General features: G+C 41.0%; 1 protein-coding gene and 1 long non-coding RNA gene across 3 annotated transcripts in view; one reads left to right on the forward strand and one right to left on the reverse strand.

Annotated features, from left to right (window-relative positions):
* LOC141422620 (uncharacterized) overlaps positions 1-1,334 on the reverse strand; it is a 69,754-nt gene extending 68,420 nt beyond the window's left edge. The window contains exon 1 of the long non-coding RNA XR_012447339.1: positions 1,232-1,334. This is a non-coding gene — a long non-coding RNA (uncharacterized lncRNA). The remainder of the gene's footprint in view (positions 1-1,231) is intronic.
* Fam117b (family with sequence similarity 117 member B) overlaps positions 222-13,381 on the forward strand; it is a 93,145-nt gene continuing 79,985 nt past the window's right edge. Inside the window, exon 1 of one of the 2 annotated variants that reach the window (XM_074071440.1) lies at positions 222-1,140. In XM_074071440.1, the coding sequence (XP_073927541.1) occupies positions 537-1,140 (604 nt within the window). In that variant the 5' untranslated portion in view covers positions 222-536. The remainder of the gene's footprint in view (positions 1,141-13,381) is intronic. The other variant, XM_020159851.2, reaches the window with a different exon arrangement.

The raw sequence follows: 13,381 nt of genomic DNA on the forward strand, positions 1-13,381 counted from the left end.
CCCTCCAGTGGGAAGCAGACGCGCGTGGCCAGGCGCGCGCCCGTGCGTACACTCACGTGTACACACACACGCGCGCACACTACACTTACACACACGGCTCGCTTCCTCCGCTCCCCCACCCCCGGTGTGTGTGGGGGGGCGGGGGGTGGGGGCTGGCTCCTTTTCTCTTTAAAGAGCAGACGGTCTACGCGCAAACCCAGGCTCTCTAAGGCCCCGGGGGCCCGGGACCCGAGCTGCACGCAGCCAATGAGCGCGGCGAAGCGGCTGGAGCGCGGCTGACGCTGCACCAATGGGCGCCCTCGGGGGGCGGGGGCAGCGGAGGAGACACTATTGTTGATGAGGAGCGGCGACGGCGGCGGCTGCTGCACCACCTCGTTGCTGCCGGCTGCGGCTCCCCCCACCCCTGCGCACCCCGGAGTCCGGATTCGTCACCCCGTCGCGGGGACCTTCCCTCCGGTCCCGAGAATCCTCCCCTTGCAACCCAACAACAACAAAGCCCCCTCCCCGTCTCGCCCAGTCACGGGGGAGGGGGGACCATGTCCCAGCGGGTGAGGCGCAATGGGTCCCCCACGCCGGCCGGAGCCCTCGGGGGTGGTGCGGGCGTCACGGCCGGGGGAGCCGGGAGCCGTCTGCAGCCCATGAGGGCGACGGTGCCGTTCCAGCTGAAGCAGCAGCAACAACATGGCAGCCCCACGCGGAGCAACGGCGGCAGCGGCGGCAACAACAACGGCGGCTGCTGCGGTGGCGCCTCAGGCCCCTCCGGCGGCAGCGGTGGTGGTGGCGGCCCGCGCACCGCCTCGCGCAGCACTAGCCCCACGCGCGGCGGCGGGAGCGCGGCGGCGCGCACCAGTCCCACGGTGGCCACGCAGACGGGCGCGTCCTCGACGTCCACGCGAGGCACCAGCCCCACGCGTGGCGCTGCGCCCGGGGCTCGCGGAAGCCCCCCGCGGCCGCACCCCCACGCGCCGCCGCCTCTGCTGGGCACCGTGTCGTCGCCGTGCTCGTCGCCCACCCACCTGTGGACCGGCGAGGTGAGCGCGGCCCCACCCCCGGCTCGCGTCCGGCACCGAAGGAGGTCCCCGGAACAGAGCCGCCCCTCCCTGGAGAAGAGGAGCCCGAGTGCCCCGGTTTGCAAAGCAGGTGGGTCCGGGGGCTGCGCGGCTCGGGGCTGGGGCGCTCCGCGGGGGCGGGGCCGGGGCGGGGCGGGGCCCGTGGAGGTGCAGTTGCTCACCTGGGCCCGGGGCTGAAAGGTGTTAATGATAACCCTGGGGTTCTGACTCCCGGCGTTTACTGCTCCCCGTCCCCGGAAGGCGAGGCTAGGACGGGTTTTTGTCACTTCGTTTTAGTGACGCGGTTCGTTCTGCTGAGTATTTCTGCTCCACAAAACAGTTTCACATCTGGGGGACTGAATGCATTTAGCAATGGCAGATTTGGATCACTGGAGAGAAATGAGGCTGGGGGCGGTTTTTGCATTTCAATGGCAAGAAGTGAGAAGTTAAGCAAGATTCTTTTGGAAGGTGTCTTGAGTTTTTTTAGGTTTTTGTTTTTTTCTTGTATGAGGGTCTGTGTGTATTTCTGACGTACTGATTTTGTGCTTTGGATGTAGAAAAATCAAATCCAGGGGTTTCTCTCTCTCTTACTGTTGTAGAGGCCTAAAAATTTGTTGTTTTTCCGAATACCTGACAGTTTTCTTGAGAAAGGTCTTGAATGGAGCTGTTAGGTTCCAATAGTCATTCAAAAAAGAGTAACTCAAAAGAGAAATTCAAATTGTGGGAGGTGGAAAGGGATATATATAGTTTATGATGTGGTTGCCTTTACACCCAGGCATCTAGTGTTGTTTAGTTATATATTAATAATGCCAGCGTATACCTTTGTGTTTTCCTGCCTGGAGGATTTCTGTTAAAATCTCATAGGCAGAATGGTTGAGAATTTCAGAAAACAGCATCATATTTCCTACAACTTAGTCAGGTGTAAGTGGTTTCAGAAATGGAAAGAGTGGTGTGAATCTATTATTTATTCTATGAAAGATTTTAGACAGTACTTTTTTGGAAAAGAATTGCCCTGAAAAATGAAATTAGTGTTTTCTAATTAGAACCAGAAGATTGTTTTAAACCTTTTGAGAATGCAAAATGCTTTTCTAAAACTTGGATTGTTAAAAGCAGTAGGATTCCTCTCACACATAATAACGTCTGTGACTTACTGAGTTCTTATTCATAAAGATCTCCTTTTGACCTTCACAAGAGCCTTTAGGTAGGTTAAGTAAGAAAGTGATAGTAGAGGTGGTGTTTGAACTCTTCCTTCGTTGTACTCCAAGGACTATGTCTTCAAATTATTCAAGGAAGTAACTTCATGATGTATATAAGATAAAACCTGAAAAATACATAGCACACTAAAGTTACATGTACTTAATTTTTGTTTATTTAACTTATTAACATATAATAGTTGTACAGGGAGATTGTATTTTTTAAAGCAACTCTATCTGGTGGACAAGATTGCTTCAGTTTGCCTTCAACCTACTGGAGCAGTATAGTGCATCAGGTGCCGGGGAAGAAGAGGTGCGTAAGTGGGCAGTAGAGGTGGAGGAAGGAGGTGTCCCCAGTCTGATAAGGCAATCTGGCCACCTTATCAACTATAGTGTTTGATACTGAAAGCAGAGAAGTGACTGAGGAAAACTAGGCTAAATTAAAATTGGTCAAGTGTAGAGGAAGGTGCTCTTTTCCTCTGATTTCTAGGAGGCTGTATTTCCTGGGATCTCAGGTTCCTTAGTGCTCATTCTTCATGTTTTCCAAAGCTTCCTTCCCTTATCCACCCAGATGTGTCAGAGTATTCATGCTGTAAAATGAATCATCCTCATTGCCTTCATTTCCCTCCTCACCCCAAAAACAACAGAAAAGTGAAAACTTAGTTCTTCTAGTGAAGCACTACTAACTAGGTGTAGAGAAACTGCCTGCTAATAAGTGTTACTCAAGTGTAAGTGTCTGGTAGCTTTCTTCTTGGAAGGTATTACTGTTTAACTCTCTAGTGAGCATCCATACAGAGTGGAAAAAATGTTTTTAGATTTCTGGTCGTTTTAGCATAGACTATGCTATGATTAAATCATTTGCTGTTTTGTGCGACTATATCTGGAAGGAGAGCCTTTAATTACCAGACTCTTTTTGAGTAAAGGGAAGATTGCCACCAGTTTGTAGTCTCACTGAAATACGAAAGATTTTAATGTAGAAAGGAAGGGCCTACCTCATATAGTTCTGTAAACCACACCTAACTCAAATTCCAAGGGTCCATCTAGATTACCTCCTGGCCTCTAGGTGTCTTTCTGGATGAGCTGGATGTCCTAACCTTTATAAGGGCTTTGGTATCTCAAAATCCCTAAGTTGGGGCTCAAGGTCTCTACCTGGTTGCTTCATTTTCTGGGCTTCCAGTTAATCATTGCCTGAGCTAGAACTTCCTTCTCTTGACTAAGATGAAGTAACCCAAGCATCCACCCCTGACATGTTTTAAATATCTCATTTCAGTGCCTGCCATCTCCATAGCAAAGTGGTTTGTCATTGGGAACTGAGATATGCATAGAGTAGGTAACTAGGCAACAGGGTTAACTGTGAAGTCTGTTTTTGTGCAGTTCCTACTTCTATCTGACTTTGTTTTATTCAGTAAATTGTCAAATAAATGTATTAAAAATGGAGAGATAGCATAACATAAAAGTTAAGAGAATAGGATTTGGGTAGGTAGTCTGGGTTTAATATCTGTGTTCCACCCAGAAGCCATGTGATACGAGTAAATGAATAATCCTCTAACCCTTAACTTTCTTATGTGTAAAATGGGTGATTTAGTTATATGTTAGGGATAAATGAGGGAGAATTGAAAAATATTCACTGTAGTACAAGTTAGCTTTTATATCAGTAGTTTTATATTTATGTAACATAAATTGCTAATGTAGCCTCAGTTTTCATGATTATGTGAAATTTCTTACTTTCTTGATAAATAACTGTAAATATTCATGGGATACAGTGATGTTTTGATACATGTATACCTTGTGGCATGATCAAATTAAACTAATTAATATATCACCTAAAATACTTAGTATTTCTCTGTGGTGAGAATATTTAAAATCCATTCCTTTAGCTATTTTGAAATACACAACTCAGGCCTGGCGGTACAGCTTAAGCAGTAGAAGCCTGCTTAAAAAGTATGAAGCCCTGAGTTCAAGCCCCAGTACCACACACAAAAAAAAATATATATATATATGTATATACATACACAATTCCTAGACTTCAACAACTTGGGAGTTAGGGATATTGACCGCTCCCCCTCCCCCACCCCAGGCAGCAGTTGAAAATCCACCTATGATTTTTGACTCTGCCAGAAGTTAACTATTAATAGCTTATGGTTGCCTGGAAGCCTCACTGATAATATAAGCAGTCAATTAACACATACTTTGTTTGTTCTACATATTATATATGGTGAAAAATCCATGAGAACCTCAGGAGGTCACTTTTTACTGCTACATGCAGTTCACTGGAGAGCAGAACTGCTCAGATGGAGGTGATCAACATCACACTGTATACTTGCAGCACTTGAGCTCACCAAAATAGCAACAGGAGGTGATTGTGAAATCACTACAGTAGTATAGAAAGACTGCAGTTAGTCCTATGCAGTTACTATTTAATACTGCATCTTTGCTTTTGTTTACATTTTTCTTGACTGATAATGGAGCCATGCTTGCTCTCTGAGCATTGGTATGTGTAAGATTTAATAAATGTTAGCTTTTTATAATAGGCTTATGCATATTTTATGATAGTAAATGGCTAATAGACTCATCTGCCTATAGATAATAGTATAATATAGGAGATTCATCTATTTTGTGCATTTGTAGTGTCCTAATGTTTAAAACTTTTGGGGGCACATTTCTAGGCTCTACAGTTATTCTGGGAGTTTTTTTTTTTTTTTTTCAAATTGTGACAGAATCTCCCCTGAAATCCTCATATATGTGGACCTGAGCAGCTCAAACCCATGTTGTTCAGGGGTCAGCAGTACATTATTATTGACTATGAATCTGTTCTATTTGACAGTTGCTAACTTGTTATTTTATGATAAAACTGATAATACTTGTAAGTGAAGTATTTCTCTGAGCTCTGTGAATCATTCTAGGAAATTAGCAAACCATGGGAACCCCTGACTGATGGTTGGTGGGCCAGAGTACAGATGGCCCAGGGACTAGCTAGCATCTGAAATGGGGGGCAGCATTTCTAAGTTGTGGAGTCTGTGCTAACTGTGAGTTCTTAGGGTCAGAATTGGATTGAATTGTTGAACATATTTCTGTGTCCAGAGAATCAGAGAATTTAGTGGTTGGTATTGGAAAACACTTTAGGGTACTTGCTAAAAATACTATATCCAGTCCCTACTCTAGGCCTTGAAAATCTGTTGTTCTTCTCACCCCATCCCCATCCCAGAGTTTCTGTTATACCCTTTCTATACTAAAAAATAGTTGTTAGAAGCCCCCAAGGAAAATGGTTTGAAAATTCATTAGAAAAAAATACATTAGTCCAGTATTTATATGTGATTTTTGTGGTGTGGCTGATAGCAAGATACAGTCTTGGTTAGTTCCCCCTTACTTTGCATGTATTACATTGCATGTGAACTTGCTTTTGAGCATGGGAGAGTGCCAAGAAATGCAGTGCTTTGGACTAACAGGCACAATCAGAAAAGGTACCAGAACTTAGCATTTTGTGGCATCTTTGATGTCTGCTTTCTAATAGTTGTGAAGTATAAAGCTCTTAATTCAGTGTTTTTCTAACATTTAGAAGATAGCTGCTAATTTCACACTTGAATTCTTTTGGCTTGTGATGTCTGTATTTTAAATTGAGGATGAGGCTGTATAGAACCTTACTATTACTTGTTTTGGCTAGTAGACTTTTCACTTAATTAAGTTCAGTTCTATAAATTTGAACTATTCTGTGTCTATGCAGTACAAAGATGCAAAGAAAATCCCCCAAAACAAAAACATAGGGAGCTCCAGAGAGTCAAACTAGCCATCTAAGACAAAAGATACTATACATAAGTATATAATGCAAGTGCCCTGGGCTCCTAGAGAGTGAATAATTCTACAGGGGATGGGTATAGAACTTCTCTCAGAGAACATGGCTTTTGATTTGGGTTGGAAAGGGAGGAATAGAACTTTGTAGTTGAATCTTAAAGGTCTGAAAATAATCCTTAAAATGTAGGATATAGGGGAATGTTGTAGGAGAGACAGGGAAGATTAAGAAAAAGAACACAAAGGTAAATTTCAGAATGACCTTGAGTAGAATGTGTGAGCGAAAATGAATTGTATTGCAGTTCGTTGTTAATAGTATATGCTTTGTGGTGATTCAGATCCTGGCATTGACATTTACTTACTAGCTATTTAACTGAGGTGAGTTCACTTCACTTACAAAAAGGGGATACTAACTAACAGTACTTACAGTAGAGGATTGTCACAAGGATAGAATCCTTGTGATCTGTCCATGGTGTTTAGGGATCTCTCCTTGTTAGCTATTTTCATATCCTCTTTGTTATCCTCCTTATCCAAGGATTTAGGCATTGAAAGTTAATTTATTATTAATTGTCTATATTGTCAGAACAAGGGTGTATATATGTGTGTGTGTGTGTGTGTGTGTGTGTGTGTTCTGTACGTTTAGGATGAATAAAGTGTGAATTTGACATGGAAGAATCTGGATGATAGTAATGCAAAAAAACATTGAGCACCTGAATTTAGGTGGGATGGGAATGGCAAAGATGAAAGAGCTTGAAGACACTTAAAAATTTTGGGGGCAGTATTGGAGCTTGAACTCAGGGTCTTGTGCTTGCTAGGCAGGTTCTTTACCACTTGAGCCATGCTACCAGCCCCTTTTTTGCTTTATTTTGCAGATAGGGTCTTGTGTTTTTTGCCTGAGGCTGTCCTTTCATTATCCTACCTGTGTCTTCTACATACTTGTTTTTTTTTTGGGTGGGAATGGGATTTGAACTCAGGGCGGCTTGTGCTTACAAAGCAGGCATTTTACCCCTTGAGCCATACCACCAGCTCTATCCTGCATACCTAGGATTACAGGTGTGGTAATGACCCACTTATTGATGGAGATGGGAGTTTCCCTGATTTTTTGCTCCAACTGGCCTCAAGCTGCAGTCTTTGCAATCTCTGCCTCCCAAGTGGCTGGATTACAGATGTGAGTCACAGTGCCTGACCCTGATACACATTCTGATTTGGTAACCTGTCGGAGGTAGAGATTGAGAAAGGAAGACCTGAGGATGATAGTTTAGATTGAGGAACTAATTGATAACACAGTGGGGAAGTGGATGTTCAGTTCTGGACATACTGAGTTTGTGCTCTCAGGACATTGAGGTAGTTTTTTAATGTGTGGCAAATAACAGTTTTAGAACTCAGTGATACAGTTTGGACTGGAAGGGGGTAAAATGGAGACCCATTCATTTTAGTTCAGTCATCGTTCATTTAACATTTACTTTCTGCTGCTTAATCACTAGGTTGATAAGATGATTGGGAGAATGCTGAGGATAGAACTCTGGGAGAAAACAAGCATTTTAAAGGTAAAAAGAAGAGCCAGGGAAGAAGCCTTAGGTGGTAGGAGGACAATTTCAGTGTGTTTATAGGTTTAGGGAAAGGATTCATAGGATAAAGATTGTAAGTTTAAGAGAACATGGTAAAAGTAGATGGAATAAGGTTGTGCAGAATGTGAGAGGTGATGGGATTCAGTAAGAGATAGTGTCCTGAAGCCTCAGAAGCCACTAAGGATTCTGAGGAGGGAAAGGGTAAGGGTGTGGTTAAGATGATAACTCAGCAATAGAAGAGAAGGAAGTTAAGAAAGCTAGCTACTTCCATCTCTATACTCCTTTTTTTTTTTTCTATACTCCTTGAAGAAAAAAAGCATGCTATATTTTTAAATTAACATTTAATTTTTATCAAAGTACATGTACATAATTTAAAATGTGAAAGTACACTAAAAATCAAAATGTTCTTCTCCTACATCTCTGTCTGCTCTGACTTCCTGCTCCCTAGAGAACGATTTTCAACTTTTGGAGTGTTTACCTACATGTTTCTAAGTAGCATGCTTATCCTGTTGCTTTAGGAGGTTTTTCTTCAATTTTATGCTTTATATAGTGACTTTCTTCCATGGAAAATGTAAGCTTAACTAAATACCATCCTCTCTTGTCTTTCTATTGTAGTTATACTCCTCTTTTGGTTAGTCAGTATTAATGTTTAAATTAATAATATGCAAATACTGCTTACATCAGAACCTTGTGGTATGCTATAATTTACATTTACTTTTCAATGAATTTTTTTACATTGGCCGCCAGTGGCTCATGCCTGTAATGCTAGCTACTCAGGAGGCAGAGATCAGGAGGATCAAGGTTCGAAGCCAGCCCAGGCAGGTACTTCTGTGAGACCCTATCTCAAAAAAACCCATCACAAAAAAGAGCTGGTGGAATGGCTCAAGGTGTAGGCCCTGAGTTCAAGCCCTAGTACTATTAAAAAATAAAACAAAACCCTTTATGCTTGTTTGCTTATTGAAGTTAAATTGCTTTGTTTTTGTTGGCTTCATTTTCTATGTACTTACCACAAATTTTTTTTTATTAATTTTTATTTTTTTATTATTCATATGTGCATGCAATGTTTGGGTCATTTCTCCCCCCTGCCTCCACCCCCTCCCTTACCACCTACTCCACCCCCTCCCTCTCCCCCCCAACCCCTCAGTACCCAGCAGAAACTATTTTGCCCTTATCTCTAATTTTGTTGAAGAGAGAGTATAAGCAATAATAGGAAGGAACAAGGGTTTTTGCTAGTTGAGATAAGGATAGCTATACAGGGAGTTGACTTACATTGATTTCCTATGCATGTGTGTTACCTTCTAGGTAATTCTTTTTGATCTAACCTTTTCTCTAGTTCCTGGTCCCCTTCTCCTAGTGGCCTCAGTTGCTTTTAAGGTATCTGCTTTAGTTTCTCTGCGTTAAGGGCAACAAATGCTATCTACTTTTTTAGGTGTCTTACCTATCCTCACACCTCCTTTGTGTGCTCTTGCTTTTATCATAGATACCACATTTTCTTGATCCATTCATACATAATGGGGCATCTTGGCTGTTTCCATAACTTGGCTATTGTGAATAGTGCTGCAGTAAACAAAGGCAGTTGCCTTTGGAGTAACCTGTGTCACAGTCTTTTGGGTATAGCCCCAAGAGTGGTATTGCTGGATCAATGTTTAGCTTTTTAAGTAGCCTCCAAATTTTTTTTCCAGAGTGGTTTTACTATCCCACCAACAGTGTAAGAGGGTTCCCCCCCCCCCCCCCCCCCCCCGCATCCTTGCCAACACCTGTTGTTGGTGGTGTTGCTAATGATGGCTATTCTAACAGGGGTGAGGTGGAATCTTAGTGTGGTTTTAATTTGCATTTCCTTTATTCCTAGAGATGGTGAGCATTTTTTCATGTGTTTCTTGGCCATTTGAATTTCTTCTTTTGAGAAGGTTCTGTTTAGTTCACTTGCCCATTTCTGTATTGGTTCATTAATTTTGGGAGAAATTAGTTTTTTAAGTTCCCTGTATATTCTGGTTATCAGTCCTTTGTTTGATGTGTAGCTGGCAAATATTTTCTCCCACTCTGTGGGTGTTCTCTTCAGTTTAGAGACCATTTCTTTTGATGAGCAGAAGCTTTTTAGTTTTATGAAGTCCCATTTATCTATGCTATCTCTTAGTTGTTGTGCTGCTGGGGTTCCATTGAGAAAGTTCTTACCTATACCTACTAATTCCAGAGTATTTCCTACTCTTTCCTGTATCAACTTTAGAGTTTGTGGTCTGATATTAAGCTCCTTTGATCCATTTTGAGTTAATGTTGGTATAGGGACTTATCACAAATTTAATCCTAAATTTTTGATAATGGAAACTTGCTTTTTTTTCCCTCTCTATACTGGGGTTTGAGCTTGGACTCATACTTGTTAGGCAGGAATTCTACCACATAAGCCATGCCATCAGCCCAAAACTTTCTTTTAAATATTTTAAAATATAACAGGTTTTTTTTTCCCTCTTTGAGAATATCTCTTTTGGAGTCTTTCATCCTCCTAAACTGATTCATGGATTTCTAATCCTGCATCAGAGCTATTGTCTTGAAACTTCCTTGGGAATTTCCTTCACCTCTCTACTCTTTATTAGTATACCTAATTTCCATGTTTTCTTTTGCTGAAGCATATTCTCCTTTTTGAGAGAGGGTACATTGGAGGTATATATTCTTTGAAGACCTTGAATCTCTATAGATAGGTCTTTATACTTGATGGTTTAAGCACAGAATTAGAATTCTAGTTTAGAAACAGCTTTTCTACTGAGTATTAAAAGCACTTCAGCCTGGGTATGTAGCTCAGTGGTAGAGCGAGCATGTGAAGGTCCTGAGTTTAATCTTCAGCATAGCCAAAAAAAATAGGTATTTCTTCATCTTTCAGCTTCTAGAATTGCTGATGCCATTCTGATTCTTCATAAGTAGGTGATGGGGTGTGTGTGTATTTTCTTTATGAAAGTTTTGTTACCAGTGGTTGGGGTGTTCCATATGTCCTGGGTTCTTGGCTCCACTGTCTACACCAGTAGAGTGATTTATACCTCCAGGGAGTGAGGTAGGCAGATTGGAAAAGAACCAATTGCATGGAAGCTGTTGGGGTTGGGGGGGACAGGGGGTGGAAGTTGGCGTTATTTTAACAGGCAGGGGTTACTAGATGGTGTGAAACTGAGGCCCTCCCTTGTGGCCCCACCTCAAATGGCTGATGCCTGTGCAGGGTCTGCCGGTGGTGTAGGAAGGCATACATCTGCACTTTTGATCCTGTTTGCCTTTCCCAGTTTAGCACTGCCAGTGGAAGGGCATATAAAAATTATCTTAATCAGTGGCCCAGGGTATGGGCCATCTGGGATTTTAAAATGGAATGCTAGGGTATTTCCTGATTCCTACTCATGCCTTCCTACCTGCCCATAGAACATTCCCAACATTCTGAAATAAGGGTTGCCTTGATGTGAGGCATTTTTTGTTGTTTGATTGTTTTCTGTTAAGTGTGTGGATTACTCTGTGGGTCCTTTCAGTCTAGACTCAACATTTCTCCTTTCTGTTATCATTGGTTTTTATGAACCCCTATTATTAAGACGTAGTACCTCTTAGATTAAACCTATAATTTTTCTATTTCTGCCCTAGTTAGAGTTGGAAACTTTTTTTTTTTTTTTGACGGGACTGGGCTTTGAAGTCAGAGCCACTCCACCCTTTTTTGTGAGATAGGGTCTCCATGTACTATTTGCCCCGGGCTGGCTTTGAGCCAAGATTCTCTGATCTCTGCTTGCCTCCTGAATAACTAGGATTACAGGCACGAGCCACTGGCACCCGACCTTTTGTTTTTCTTTACCTTGTATTCATTTTGTTGATTTTTTTATATTTTTGCTATCATATTTTCATTTTTGAAGAGCACTTATTCTCTCCTAAAAAATATTTATAAAAGGTATAAATACCCTCAAAGCTTTCTTTTGTTCTTTGTATTGTTCTCAGCTTGATCTTTGTGTTTCTTATTCAACCTTTCTTTAGTTAGTATTATTTAGTTAGTATTTAGTTAGTATATAAAATGCTGTTTAGGTGTTCTGTGTGTCTGGATTAGGCTAGAAGCCTGGAGGATCTTTTTGTAGAATGCCTATGCAGGGACTCCCAAATGTAGGGTTTTTTCCTTCTCTTGGGCCAGTTATCCAGGGAAGAGTCTACCAGCACTATGCTTGAGAATGTTTGATGTCCTTAAATCCACAGCCTGTCTAATAATCTCTTGGGCAGTTTTTCCCAATCTTTCTGCTCTGGAGAAATTCTTGGAATAATTTCTGTTTCTTAGGGAAACATAAGCATTTGTGACCTATCAGTAAGTTGAGATAATAAGGAAGTAATAATTACTGCCCTTTTGAGGACTGATGTCTTATCAGGCCAATTTATTAGCTTATTTATTTTGTAGGATTTTCCCTTCAAGGCTTTTAAGGATATCACTATTGCAAGTGAGCAGTAAACTTCAGTTTTACTTTTTAAAGAAAATCACTTGCTCAAGTGTTCAAAATAGTCTCATCTTCCATTTTTACTGTAGAAGATATTAATGAGATATATGTTCTATGTTTGTGTAAGAGGTGCCCACTTTTCTCCCCATACCTCACCATTTAAAACAAAAAATGTAGCTTAACTCTTCCCTGGGGGAAAATACAGCCAGCCCAGGGCAAACAGTTACCTTTCTTGAAATTAAATGTTTTTCTTTTTCATAGATTTTTAAAACTCATAGGCAACCACAAAATAATTTTATTAAATAACTTATATAAGCCAAAATGAGATTTAATTTTTCTATTGTTTTGGAAGCAGATGGATAAGAAGTAATGTATCTGCAGTGTTATCATATATGCAGCCAAAAATTTCATTGTCTGCCTGAGACAAGTTCTTGATTTCTGTAGAAACCGAAGGTCTTGGTAGTGGATATTCTGCTGCAGTTTTTAGCCTTTGCTATGAATAAACAAGCCTTTTCTTATTTAACATGAAGAGCAAGGAAAGGAATGATGATTTGATTGAAAGGTAGATTTAATTTAAAAGAACTGTAGTTATTTTTTATAACGGAAAATTTTTTTTTTATGTCTGTGGTAATGTTATTAATACCATAAGCCAAGGCAATATGAAAAAAGCCTGAGACACAATTTTATACTTAATTTTATTTAAGAGTTTGAAAAAATTATTAGTAAAACAATCTGTGTCAAATATAGATCTAACAGAATTATTAACATATGTTGATTTCTTTTTATTGTTTAAGATAGCTACACAGAGAGTTTCATTATGACATTTTTCATGTTCATACCCTCCATTTTTCTCCTTTCTGCCTTAGTCCTCTTCTTATGGTGAGTTCAACAGGTTAAAATTTTTATATTCATTTTTGTATAGAAAGTTCATCACCTATATTCACCTTATTTACTTCCTTTTTTTTTTTTTTTACCCTACCCCTTCCATTAGTGTCCTCCCCTTAGCATGATCTGTTTTTAATTCTTGTTCTTCATTGGCCAGTGGGATTTTTGCTTTTTACATGCATTGTGCTTAAGTCACTGTAATCCCCCTCTACTGCACTTCCTTGCCCTTTTCTTCCTATCCTGTGTTGCTTAACAGTTTTTAGCATGTTTCCTTGTATCTTGTTCCTACACAGAAGTGATGAATTCATTATTATTCACTTTCTTTCCTTCTTTTCCTCCTTCCTTGGTCTCCTGTACCAGTCCCACTTTTGGATACATGCACCATATATATTTTTGTGTATATATAATACTGCTGTGTTTGCATTGGGCCTATATATCACACATGAGAGAAAACATGGCCTTTGGCT

Source organism: Castor canadensis, chromosome 4, assembly GCF_047511655.1.
Source record: "Castor canadensis chromosome 4, mCasCan1.hap1v2, whole genome shotgun sequence".
Classification (NCBI taxonomy): Eukaryota; Metazoa; Chordata; class Mammalia; order Rodentia; family Castoridae; genus Castor; species Castor canadensis.